Source organism: Elephas maximus, chromosome 4 (assembly GCF_024166365.1).
Source record: "Elephas maximus indicus isolate mEleMax1 chromosome 4, mEleMax1 primary haplotype, whole genome shotgun sequence".
Classification (NCBI taxonomy): domain Eukaryota; kingdom Metazoa; phylum Chordata; class Mammalia; order Proboscidea; family Elephantidae; genus Elephas; species Elephas maximus.
In genome coordinates, this window is record NC_064822.1 from 96,990,611 (window position 1) to 97,004,632 (window position 14,022).

The window sequence follows — 14,022 nt, forward strand, 5'->3', positions numbered from 1 at the left end:
TAGTGTTGTTCAACTCTTCTATTTCTTTACTGACCTTTCAGTTATTTTCTCTGTTATCAAAAGTGGTGTATTAAATATTAAAGTCTCCTGGTATTATTGTAAACCTATGTATTTCTCCTTTCAAATCTGTCAGTGTTTGCTTTATAAATTTGGGAGCTCTGAGGTTAGGTACATAAATATTTGTAATTGTTATATCTTCTTGCTGAATTGACCCTTTTATCCTTTTATAATGTCCTTCTTTGTCTCATAATAGATTTTGCCTTAAAGTCTATTCGTCTGGTACTGAAATTGCCATGCCTGATCTCTTAGATTACTCTTTGCTTGGAATCTTTTTGACCATCCTAATTCTGTCAATCTATTTGTGTCTTTGTGCCTAAGGTGCATCTCTTATATACAGCGTGTAGATGGGTCTGTTATTTTATCCTAGCTGCCACTCTCTGCCTCTTGATTGGAGCATTTAATCCATTTACTTCACACTAATTACTGATAAAGGAGAACTTCATTTTGTTCATTTTTTGATAATTTCTTATATTGTTTTAAATTGTGGTTTTTAATAGGAGGTGAAAAAAGAAAACTTGAACAAGAAATGTGAGAAAGTAGCAAGTTCTTCATTGGCCTTGAATCAGAAAGTCAGTGAAAATATTTGACAGAAAGAATAAAATGAAAGATGGAGAAATGTATGCTTGATTAATTTTAGCCTTTGTCCTTCAACAGTCTTTAAGTATGTGTCTTTGGCAATAGGCTGTTTGGGGTTACCAAAGAAACAATTTAAACATTTTAATGGGATAAATGATAATGTGGGTTCTCAGTCAGTCTGCCATTTTAGCTGTTGAAATGGTTGACTTGCTGTTTCTTTTTTTGTTTTTGTGCCTTTGAAGTTCAGGGAAATTTAGAAAAGTATTTTCTGTCGTCACATTATTTTGGCTTGGAGGCTAGTAGTGCTATTAGGTATATTCTGCTTGCCCAAAATAATGTAAACAAATATCTCACTTAACTTTTTCATGTTACAGGATGAATCTGGGTGTAGATGGACAAGAGATGATCATTCTGGAGGTCGACAGCCCGAATACAGGTAAAAAGAAAAATATTAAGACGACTATGTGGATACTTGAGTCACTGAGGTGTCTGCTCTTGAAATCCAACCTCAAGGCAGAGAGATAAATATTTTATTAGGATTTAACATTTTGAAAACAGCAAGTGTTATATTCCTTTTGTGACTATGTAATATAACAGTAACACTTGATAGCTAGTATTTTACATGTGTAGACATTTTATAATTGGTAAAAACATATATATATATTTAAAATACTTGAGCTACTGATGTAGTCATATCAAGTTAATTATTAAAATAAAATGCAAATGCTGTTTTCTGATTACTAAGGAGGAGCATTAGTTCTATTCTTAATAGATGGTATGGATTATAAGATATGTGTTTGCTTATATAGAAGGTAAGGCACTTTTTCAGAATTGTCCTTCTGAAAATATTTGCATCTTCACAAAGTGTCTCATAAGGCTTTCTCTCAGTTGCTTTGTTTTGATGAATAAAGTTCTGTTGGAAAAATATGTTTGGGAAAGACCTCAGTCATTGTTAGCTTGGTTACTGTTAGAGAACATCTGAAAGAATAGTTACAGGGGGAAAAAGGTACAAATTTAACCAGCTTGATGATTTGTTGACTGTGTGACTTCACAGTGGTAGTATGGAAGCTGTAAAAGTATCTTGTTAAAGATCTCTTATGAAATGCCAAGGAAGAACCCCAGCCTCGTAGAGGATGGCAAGGAATAAACTGGCCACAGTTCCATAGGGTAAAATGTAGACAGTAAGACTCAAAGGGCCAGAGCAAGACAGTTTATTATTAACAGCATAGCAGCCAGCAGGAGCATCAGCATGGTAGTGCCAGTTCTCTGCCCCCAAGTTCCAAGGGCGTAAGGATGAGTCTAGATGATGGCTATGCATACGATGAGTTGCATGCACCCCAGCTGAGCAGCCCAAGACCAAGAGCTCCATATCTTTTGTAGCAAGCAGGAAGCAAGCCAGTTCCCCATCCCTGGGGAGTGAGCAGTCACACAGTAGTCATGCTGTGATCTACTTGACCCATTTAATTGTCTGTGTGACCAGCTACAGGAACTTATCAGGGGATGGTGGTGGTTGTTATGTGCTGTCAGATCGGCTCCAATTCATAGCGACCTCATGTATAACAGAATGAAACGTTGCCTGGTCCTGCACCATCCTTATAATAGTAGGTATGTTTGAGCCCATTGTTGTCGCCACTGTGTCAGGCCATCTCACTGAGGGTCTTCCTCCTTTTCACTGACTTCTACTTTTCCTCTGATGTCCTTTTCTAGGATTAGTCCTTCCTGATAACATACCCAAAGTAAGCAAGATGAGGTCTTGCCATCCTTGCTTCTAAGAAGCATTCTGGCAGTACTTCCTCCAAGACAGATTTTGTTCATTCTTCTGGCTGTCCATGGTTAGGCCTTGCAATTTGGCATATATGCCAAGAGGCAGAAATAGTCTTGAAAATTTTTTTTGGTTAGCTAATGGTTTATTCCCTTCCTAACCCACCACCAAAGAAATAGCTCTTGTATTTATTTTAGTTATGTTTTTCAGTTTTCTATATGTCAGTTTTTGTTTTTATCTTTATTAATTCTCTTTCCTGTCTTTTTTTTTGGCATTTTTTTTTTACCTGTGTGTGTGGTATTTATATACATGTATAAAATATAAAATTTTAAATAAATAGAATCGTAAATATAACCCTTCCAACCCCTACAGCCGTATTTGCAGCTTGGTTTATGTCTTTTTGTATTTTTCTCTATATGCTTAAACATTTAAGGGTTTTGATTGTTGTTAATGAGATCACACTATACATAACCCATACCTGTTGCCATCGAGTGAATTCTAACTCATGGCAGCCCCATGTGTTACAGGGTAGAACTGCTCATAGGGTTTTCTTGCATGCAGTCTTAACAGAGGCAGATTGCCAGGCCTTTCTTCCAATGCTATGCATACTTTTCTCTGAGTTGCTTCTTTCATTCATTGCCTTGTAGAAAACTTCAGTTTATTTGGTTTAACTCTAATTGAATCTTCTGAATGGCCAAGTAGTATTCCATGGTGTGAATATGCCAATTAATTTAGCCTGTTATTCATGGATGATTATTGTTTCTAGTACAAAACAAATCCTAGTACATAATATCATTATGAAATGGTACTTAAATTTCTATGGGATAGATTTCCAAAAGTGGAATTTCTAGATCAAAGGACATATGCATTTTAAAATTTAGTAAATGTTGTCAGTTCTACTTCTGAAAACCCTGCAACACTTCACATTCTCACTTTTTTAATCTAACGTTGCGACTTGGGTGTTAAGTTTTTCATTCTTTCCTTCCTGTTTATTGTTATAAGTAGAGTTTCACAATTTCCTTTAAGCACTGCCTTAACTATATTCTTGTATGTAGACCAAGAAGCAGTCAAACAGAACAAGGGGATACTGTGTGGTTTAAAATCAGGAAAGGTGAGCATCAGGGTTGTATCCTTTCACTGTGCTTACCCAGTCTGTATGCTGAGCAAATAATTTGAGAAGCTGGACTCTATGAAGAAAAATGCAGCATCAGGATTGGAGGAAGACTATATGCAGACGGGAAACCCTGGTGGCATAGTGGTTAAGTGCTGTGGCTGCTAACCAAAAGGTCGGCAGTTCAAATCTACCAGTCGCTCCCTGGAAGCTCTATGGGGCAGTTCTACTCTGTCCTCTAGGGTCGCTATGAGTCCGACTTACCTTGATAGCAATGGGTTTGGGTTTTTTTTTTTTTTTTTTATATGCCGATGACACAACCTTGCTTGCTGAAAGCGAAGAGGGCTTGAAGCACTTAACTGATGAATATCAAAGACTGCAGCCTTCACTGTGGATTATACCTCAACAGAAAGAAAACAAAAATCGTCACAACTGGGCCAGGTAGCAACATCATGATAAACGGAGAAAAGATCAAAGTTGTCAAGGGTCTCGTTTTACTTGGATCCACAATCAACACCCATGAAAGCAGCAATCGAGAAATCAAATAATGCATTGCATTGGGCACATCTGCTGCAAAAGACCTCTTTAAAGTGTTAAAAAGCAAAGATGTCACTTTAAGGACTAATGTGTGCATGACCCAGGCAATGGTGTTCTTAGTTACCTCATATGCTTGCAAAAGTTGGACAGTGAGTAGGGAAGGCCAAAGAGGTAATGATGCCTTTGAATTATGGTGTTGGCGAAGAATATTGAATATACCACGGACTGTCAGAAGAACAAAGAAATCTGTCTTGGAAGAAGTACAGCCAGAATGCTCCTTAGAAGCAAGAATGGCGAGACTGTGTCTCACACACTTTGGACATGTTATCAGGAGGGACCAGTCTCCAGAGAATGATACTTTGCTTGGTAAAGGATCAGCAAAAAAGAGGAAGACCCTCAAGGAGATGACACAGTGGCTACTGCGATGGGTTTAAGCATAACTTGTGAGGATGGTGCAGGACTGGGCAGTGTTTCGTTCTGTTATACATAGGGTCATTATGAGTTGGAATTGAGTCGATGGCATCTAACAACAACTGTATTCCGTAGGTTCTGATACTTACTATGGGGTTCTGTTCTGATGACTCTGTGGTAAGTTGGTTCTGATGTAAGTTGAATACTTGTTCTTTTTTTTAAATTTTCATTGTTATTGACTTTTATTATCAGTATCTTACACTGTTGTTAAGTCAGTTCTGACGTAAGTTGAATCTTTTTTTCTAGCTTTCGTTATTGCCCTTTATTATCAGTATCTTTATTTTTTTTTATAAGTCCGATTATAAATCTGATCTTTGAACATCTGCAAATGAACATCTGAAAATGATAACATCAGCACATTATACATTGCAACATTGTATGTAGTACATGTTATGTACTAATGATAAGATGTACAGAAAAAAAGACTGTCGTAAGTGCGGTTCATCGTAACTTGAATATGTTGTAAGTTGGGGACTACCTGTACTAATTCAGCCACATAGTACATTCTGGTTATTGTGTAGTTTTGGTTTTGATACAAGAATTATTTGAGAGTGGTTAAATTTTTAGCAGGTAGGGAGTTTTCCCTTCATTGGTTCGTTGTCTAGTGGTAGTTTCTGTTTTTGTTGCATTGTGATGAGAGAATATTGACTGTACTGTTGTTCTAGTTTTTGAAATTCAGTGTTCATTAATAGTTTATTAGTTGATCAATTTTTTTTAACTGTGCCATGAATAGTAAAAGAGAGTGTATTCTCTGTTTTAAGGGTATAGAGTTTATTCTATATGGTATGTTAATTCCTTTGATAAATATTTTTTGAGTGTCTGGTATATGTCAGATAGTTTTCTAGACTCTAGGGATCAAACACCCCTACTCTCATGAAGCCTATGTTTTAATATGGCTTATAAATAGTAAGGAGTCCACGTGGCTAATGCACTTGGCTACTAACTGAAAGGTTGGTGGTTCGAGTCCAGTCACAGGCCCTTTGGAAGAAAGGCCTGACAGTCTACTTATGAAAAACCAGCCATTGAAAACCCTATGGAGCACAGTATTACTCTGACACACAAGAGATAGCAACTGTATGTGTGTGTGTTTTAACAGATAGTAAACATAAAAAGGAGCCCTGGTGGTGTGGTGGTTAAGAACTCAGCTGCTCACCAAAATGTTGGCCGATCAAATCCACCAGCTGCTCTTTAGAAACTCTGTGGGGCAGTTCTACTGTGTCCTGTAGGGTCACTATGAGTCAGCATCAGCTCGTGCCAACAGGTTAGGTTTCAGATTTAAACATAAGAAACAATATAAATTTTATGAAAAGAATTAAATTAGGTTAATGGAGTAGAGAGTACTTCTACTGTCCACACTTGCTGTACCTTTGCTTGATATCTGGGTATCTTTAGTACATTCCCAAGTTTTATGCTAACAAAAGCTATAGGTTTTATTAGCTGGCATCTATTTGAACATCTATAAGCTGTTCTCTAAAGGAGCACTGATGGAGCAGTGGTTAAAGTGCTCAGCTGCTAACCAGAAGGTCAGCTGTTTGAAACCCTTAGCCACTCCATGGGAGATAGATGTGGCAGTCTGCTTCTGTAAAGATTTAAAGCCTTGGAAACCTTATTGGGCAGTTCTACTCTGTCCTATAGGGTCACTGTGCATCAGAATCAACTTGATGTAATGGGGTTGGTTTTTCGTTCTAAGCTGTTGCCTGTCAATTGGGCTCACTGAAGGCTTCTTCCTAAAAGACTTTGTAAGTAGGTAGAAAATAACTGTTGCTTTAGAAAAAATAAAAAACTCCATTTGTAAAGCATGCAGAGAAAGTGGTTGTTTATATTGGTAAGAGAATAATGTTCTGAGCAATTGGGAAAACCACACTAGCCTGTGTTTTGTCTTTGTTCATGGGGCGTACACAGTGATTCTTTGTATTGTAGGAGGGAAATATTAGAACAAATAATTTTATTTGAAATAATTTTTAGATTTATGTAAAAGTTGCAAGAATAATACAAAAAATTCTTCTGACACTTCACCCAGAGACCTTATTAATGCCTCCAACAATGTCCCAACAATGTCCTTCGTAGCAAAAAGATTTATCTAGGCTCCCAGGTCTTACTTTCGTAGAATTCTTCAGTTTGGAACAGCTCCTCAGTCTTTCCTTGACTTTATAGTTTACCATTTTTGTCAAGATGAATACAAGGCAGCCATTTTATAAAATGTTCTCAATTTAAGTTTAAATCCAGTGTTATGTATTTTTTGGCAGAAAAATCCTTGAAGTGATGCCATATTTTGATTATATCCAATTAAGGTGGCACATGTTGACATCTCTCCTTAGTGGTTTTGTTGACTTTAATCACTTGATTAATATGGAATCTGCAAAGTATCTTCACTTTGAAGTTACCGTTCTCCCTGAAATTAATAAGTGTCCAAATATATCGAAACTATGTGCCTGTGCCATGCTTCATTCCACGTTCACCCACTAGTTTTAGCATGCATTGATGTTTCTTGCCTGAATGAATTGGTAATACGATGGCTTTTGGTGAGTAATTTTCTAAATGGACTGTTTCTTCTATATTTATTATCTTGGCATTCAGTTATATGAAACAGCTTTTTCTACGTCCTTCCCCTTAAAAAAAAAAAAAAAACTTTATGTCAGTGTGGACTCATGAATTCCCTTTTTACTTAGTGAGTTATAATCCATCATTACCATTATTTTGATGTCCAAATTGGACCACTGACTATCCCTTTGATTTAGCTTATATGTTATTTTGATCCACATCATTCTTTGATCACTTTGTTACTTTGTGTAACAAGATGTTCAAGGCTTAATACTCTCCCTGTTCCAGCCCTAAAATCAGCCATTTCTCCAAGGAATGTAGGTTCTCTTTACTGGAGAGTGATTTTTTTGAAACCAAAATCTGGACACTAAGTGTGTGTATATATATATATATGTGTGTGTGTGTATACATGGACTTTTACATCTATATTTATTTCTATACAGTATTTACGTGTATTTAAGAGCAGAATTTCATGGCATTACCCCCAATTCTAATCCATCCCACAAGCTTTATTCTAGTCTCCTTACTTCCGATATTTGCCCCTCTTTTTTCCATCAGCGAGAAACCTGGCTCCGAGTTGTTGGGAGAGACAGTTCTCTATGGGTCTCTTGCACGCCTACAGGTCTTTAGAAACCCTATGGGGCAGTTCTGCTGTGTCCTATAGGGTCACTATGAGTCAGAATCAACTTGTGCCAATGGGTTAGGTTTCAGATTTAAATATAAGAAACAATATAAATTTTACGAAAAGAATTAAATTAGGTTAATGGAGTAGAGAGTACTTCTACTGTCCACACATCCTGTACTTTCGCTTGATATCTGGGTATCTTTAGTACATTCCCAAGTTTTATGCTAACAAAAGCTATAGGTTTTATTAGCTGGCATCTATTTGAACATCTGTAAGCTGTTCTCTAAAGGAGCACTGATGGAGCAGTGGTTAAAGTGCTCAGCTGCTAACCAGAAGGTCAGCTGTTTGAAACCCTCAGCCATTCCATGGGAGCCACTCCATGGGAGAATGCAAGGCCCTGGCCACTGTTTCCCCAGGCTGTTTCTTAGAGTTATGCTTGCGTTTAGTAGTCTTGAGGGATAAGGTAATGTCTCCCTGTGGGTCAAGAGCAGGTTTGCTTTTTTTGTACTGTAAAATGTGGGTTCCTCAAGTTCAGTGTTCCCCAGCAGTGACCCAAACCTACTGTGTATCTCATGTCCATCTAGGTTTATATCTTATTGTCCCTGTGGAGCTTTGGAGACCATGGGGGAACTGATGTAAACACGCTAACGCTCATGCTGTTTGCTGTGTTGTGAGTAATAATAGTCTCTGACTCTGGAATCTTGTGTCTTTCGCCAGTGTCTGTGAAATAATAACAGGGTGATTGGTAGTTCAGTGGTATGATTCTTGCCTTCCGTGAGGGAAACCCAGGTTTGATTCCCAGCCAAGGCACCTCATGTATAGTCACCACCTGTCAGTGGAGGTCTGTGTGTTGCTATGATGCTGACAGGTTTCAGCAGAACTTCCAGATTTAGGTGGACTAGGAAGAAAGTATCAGCAATCTACTTCCCAAAATTAGCCAGTGAAAACCCTATAGATCACTAAAATCCAATTTGCATTTGGTTGTGGGGATGGTGTAGGACCGGAAAGCATTTCATTTTGTTGTGCGTGGAGTCACCATAAGTGAGGGGCTGACTCAGCAGCAGCTAACAACAACTTATGAACTTGTGAGTAGGATTAAAATCGAATCCCAAACCTGATACCAGTATCCTCAATATGGTCAAGCCCATGTATGTAGCTAGTTCTGACCCTTTCCAGCACTGTCTTTTAGCAGGTTGACATCACTGGCTACAACTGGGCTGCATTACTTTAGCACCACCTTTCTTGTTTTGCTGTTACTGGCAGTAGAATTTTCTACTTAATAATTTAGTTCATCTTCTTCACTTTCTGTTTTATGTATTTCATATTGTAGAACTTTATTTACTTTGTAAATCCAGTGTACCTATATTAGTGGTTCAAATTTAAATATGTCTTACTAATGGGAATGTGGAATCATTGGAAGCAACTGGCTTTAAATAGCAGCTAACAGAGAAAAAGAGAATCTATTAAGTTTTTGGTCACCTCCCTCCCCCAGATTCTGAAAGTTGTCACTTTTTATTTAATAGAGCCATATACTGATAGTTTATCTATGTTCCAAGTATGTCATTACCTACTCATATCAGGTCTATATTTATACAACGATTATATTTCCATTTGTCCAAAATATACTTGTACATGAAATTCAGAATACCTTAGGATCTAGTGTTTCATTTTGTATTAAAGGAACATATCCTGCCCTACCAGGAGTTATTGATTTAGACAGAATGAGGTTGTTTTTAACATAGTAATTTTTTTTTCTGTAGTTGTGCAGTCTTATCAAAAACCTTATGGTGGAACTGATTTAAAGTATTAAATAATGTTTTACAATGTAGAAAAAGAGTGTTACCAGGTGGCCAGTATATTTTATTTTAAAATTCTTTTTTTTTTTTTTTCCTGTATTCATGTATGGAATTTTTTTATTAAGTGGTTCGGTATTTTCATACTTACTGATATTCTTCAAAAATAGACTTAATTTTTAATTTTATGATTCTCTCCTTAGGTGATGGACTGAGAGAAAAATACTATAAAACATCTGTATTTCTTTGGTTTAGTTCAGCAGTACAAACATTTATTGTTTACTGTGTTAGGACTCTGTGCTTGTACCACCAGCTTACAACGTAGTGAGTCAGATAGATGCATAAATAGGTAACATAATACGACACATGCCGAAATTGCATACAGTGACATAGTAAGACAAATGAGGAGGCACTTATTCTATGCTGGGGTTTCAGAAAAGGTTTCCTGCAGAAGCTGATAATGTGATCAAAACCTGAAGGAAAAATAGAGCTAACCAGGAGAAGAGTCATGGGGAGCAAAGGGAAGAAGAGCGTGAGCATACCTATGTAAACCATGATGTGTAGTGGTATCAATAGATGATTGTGTTTGGGATGAAACTCTAAAAAGTCTAGATTTTATTCTTTTAGCAGTGGGGAGCTTCTAAAAAATTCTTAACCTGTTGGTGATAGTGGGGAGTTAGGGGGGTAATGTGATGAAATAAAATTGCAGGGGTCTTGGAATCTGCATTCTTAGCAAGTCCCCTGGATGATTGTGATGTAGATGGTCTGAAGACTGAAATTTGAGAAACACTAACTTCTCTTGGCTTCTAGTCACTGACATACTTGTGGCTATAGCACTGGCTTTTCTTCTAAGTTCAAAATCTCTACATCTTACTCCTTGGTAGATGTTTTAACCTGGAAATCCCACACTTCACACTGAAATGAAATACATCATTTTTGCTAACACTGCTGCTTATTCTCCAAGCTTTGTAGGCATGTCGTTAGACTACATTTCCTAGCCTTCCTTACAGATAGGTATGGCCACGTGACTTGCCTATCTCCAGTGGAATATGAGTAGGAGTTCTACATGTATTGTTCCACACGTTTACCCATTAACATGTTGTGAGGTAGGAGATGGAAGGGAGTAGCATCAGATGTGTGACCTTGAAAGCCACATGTTGAAATAGCAGAGCAGTAGTCAGCTTGGGTGCTTGGATCACTTTGTGTAACAGGGTCTTGCCGTCCTGAAATGTCTGCCCTAGACTGTAGGTGGTAGTTAGTCATTACAAATTTTGGTATTGTATTATCAATTTAGGCATATCTTACTTCTATAATAGCAGGCACTGTTTTAGGTATTAGAGATCAAACTGGATAATGCAGACGAGATCCATTTTCTTAAGGAACATATTCTAGCTGGGGGATTTCTTAGTCCATGTCTCATGCCTAGAACAATTTTAACTGTTAAAGCTGTGGTTTTACAAAGGATAAAGAAGGACACTACATAATGATTAAAGGGACAATAGACCAGGAAGATATCACCATATTAAATATTTATGCACCCAGTGATACGGCTGCAAGGTACATAAAACAAACTTTAACAGAACTCAAAAGTGAGATAGACACCTCCATAATTATAGTAGGAGACTTCAACACACCACTTTCGGAGAAAGACAGGACTTCTAGTAAGAAGCTCAGTAGAGACACAGAGGACCTAATTGCTACAGTCAACCAACTTGACCTCATAGACTTAAACAGAACACTCCACCCAACAGCTGCAAAGTATACTTTTTTTTCTAGCACACATGGAACATTCTCTAGAATAGACCACATATTAGGTCATAAAACAAACCTTTGCAGAATCCAAAACATTGAAATATTATAAAGCATCTTCTCAGACCACAAGGCCATAAAAGTGGAAATCAATAACAGAAAAATTAGGGCAAAGAAATCAAATACTTGGAAACTAAAAAAAGACTGGGTTATAGAAGACATTAAGGAGGGAATAAAGAAACTTATAGAATGCAACGAGAATGAAAACACTTCCTATCAAAACCTCTGGGACACAGCAAAAGCAGTGCTCAAAGGTCAATTTATATCGATAAATGCACATATACATAAAGAAGAAAGAGCCAAAATCAGAGAACTGTCCCTACAACTTGAACAAATAGAAAGTGAGCAACAAAAGAATCCATCAGGCACCAGAAGAAAACAAAAAATAAAAATTAGAGCTGAACTGAATGAATTAGAGAACAGAAAAACAATTGAAAGAATTAACAAAGCCAAAAGCTGGTTCTTTGAAAAAATTAACAAAATTGATAAACCATTGGCTAGACTGACTAAAGAAATACAGGAAAGGAAACAAATAACCCGAATAAGAAACGAGAAGGACCACATCACAACAGAACCAAATGAAATTAAAAGAATCATATCAGATTATTACGAAAAATTGTACTCTAACGAATTTGCAAACCTAGAAGAAATGGATGAATTCCTGGAAAAACACTACCTACCTAAACTAACACAATCAGAAGTAGAACAACTAAATAGACCCATAACAAAAAAAGAGATTGAAAAGGTAATCAAAAAACTCCCAACAAAAAAAAAAGCCCTGGCCCGGATGGCTTCACTGCAGAGTTCTACCAAAACTTTCAGAGAAGAGTTAACACCACTACTGCTAAAGGTATTTCAGAGCATAGAAAAGGACAGAGTACTCCCAAACTCATTCTACGAAGCCACCATCTCCCTGATACCAAAACCAGCTAAAGACACCACACAAAAAGAAAATTACAGACCTATATCCCTCGTGAACATAGATGCAAAAATCCTCAACAAAATTCTAGCCAATAGAATTCAACAACATATCAAAAAAATAACCCACCATGACCAAGTGGGATTTATACCAGGTATGTAAGACTGCTTTAATATTAGAGAAACCATTAATGTAATCCACCATATAAATAAAAGACAAAAACCACATGATCTTATCAGTTGATGCAGAAAAGGCATTTGACAAAGTCCAACACCCATTTATGATAAAAACTCTCAGCAAAATAGGAATTGAGGGCATCTATATAAAGCCAACAGCCAACATCAGTCTAAATGGAGACAGCCTGAAAGCATTTCCGTTGAGAACGGGAACCAGACAAGGATGCGCTTTATCACCGCTCTTATTCAACATTGTGCTAGAGGTCCTAGCCAGAGCAGTTAGGCTAGACAAAGAAATAAAGGGCATCCGGATTGGCAAGGAGGAAGTAAAATTATCTCTTATTTGCAGATGACATGATCTTATACACAGAAAACCCTAAGGAATCCTCCAGAAAACTACTGAAACTAATAGAAGAGTTTGGCAGAGTCTCAGGTTATAAGATAAACATACAAAAATCACTTGGATTCCTCTACATCAACAAAAAGAACATTGAAGAGGAAATCACCAAATCAATACCATTCACAGTAGCCCCCAAGAAGAAAAAATACTTAGGAATAAATCTTACCAAAGATGTAAAAGACCTATACAAAGAAAACTACAAAGTACTAGTGCAAGAAACTAAAAAGGACCTACATAAGTGGAAAAACATACCTTGCTCGTGGATAGGAAAACTTAACATAGTAAAAATGTCTATTCTACCAAAAGCCATCTATACATACAATGCACTTCCAATCCAAATTCCAATGACATTTTTTAATGTGATGGAGAAACAAATCACCAACTTCATATGGAAGGGAAAGGAGCCCCAGATAAGTAAAGTATTGCTGAAAAAGAAGAAGAAAGTGGGAGGCCTCACTCTACCTGATTTCAGAACCTGTTATACAGCCACAGTAGTCAAAACAGCCTGGTACTGGTACAACAACAGGCACATAGACCAATGGAACAGAATTGAGAACCCAGATATAAATCCATCCACATATGAGCAGCTGATATTTGACAAAGGCCCAGTGTCAGTTAATTGGGGAAAAGATAGTCTTTTTAACAAATGGTGCTGGCATAACTGGATATCCATTTGCAAAAAATGAAACAGGACCCATACCTCACACCATGCACAAAAACTAACTCCAAGTGGATCAAAGACCTAAACATAAAGACTAAAACGATAAAGATCATGGAAGAAAAAATAGGGACAATGTTAGGAGCCCTTAGGGCATAAACAGAATACAAAACATTACCAAAAATGACGAAGAGAAACCAGATAACTGGGAGCTCCTAAAAATCAAACACCTATACTCATCTAAAGACTTCACCAAAAGAATAAAAAGACCACCTACAGATTGGGAAAGAATTTTCAACTATGACATCTCCGACCAGCGCCTGATCTCTAAAATCTATATGATTCTGTTAAAACTCAACCACAAAAAGACAAACAACCCAATCAAAAAGTGGGCAAAGGATACGAACACGCACTTCACTAAAGAAGATATTCAGGCGGCTAACAGACACATGAGAAAATGCTCTCGATCATTAGCCATTAGAGAAATGCAAATTAAAACTATGATGAGATTCCATCTCACTCCAACAAGGCTGGCATTAATCCAAAAAACTCAAAATAATAAGTGTTGGAGGGGCTGTGGAGAG

General features: G+C 37.2%; 1 protein-coding gene across 7 annotated transcripts in view; it reads left to right on the forward strand.

Annotated features, from left to right (window-relative positions):
• Positions 1–14,022, forward strand: part of PPHLN1 (periphilin 1) — a 160,911-nt gene that overhangs the window by 45,885 nt on the left and 101,004 nt on the right. For all 7 annotated transcript variants that reach the window (XM_049882851.1, XM_049882847.1, XM_049882845.1 and 4 more), the window contains one exon: positions 1,011–1,072. In XM_049882851.1, coding sequence (XP_049738808.1) covers positions 1,011–1,072 — 62 coding nt within the window. The remainder of the gene's footprint in view (positions 1–1,010; positions 1,073–14,022) is intronic.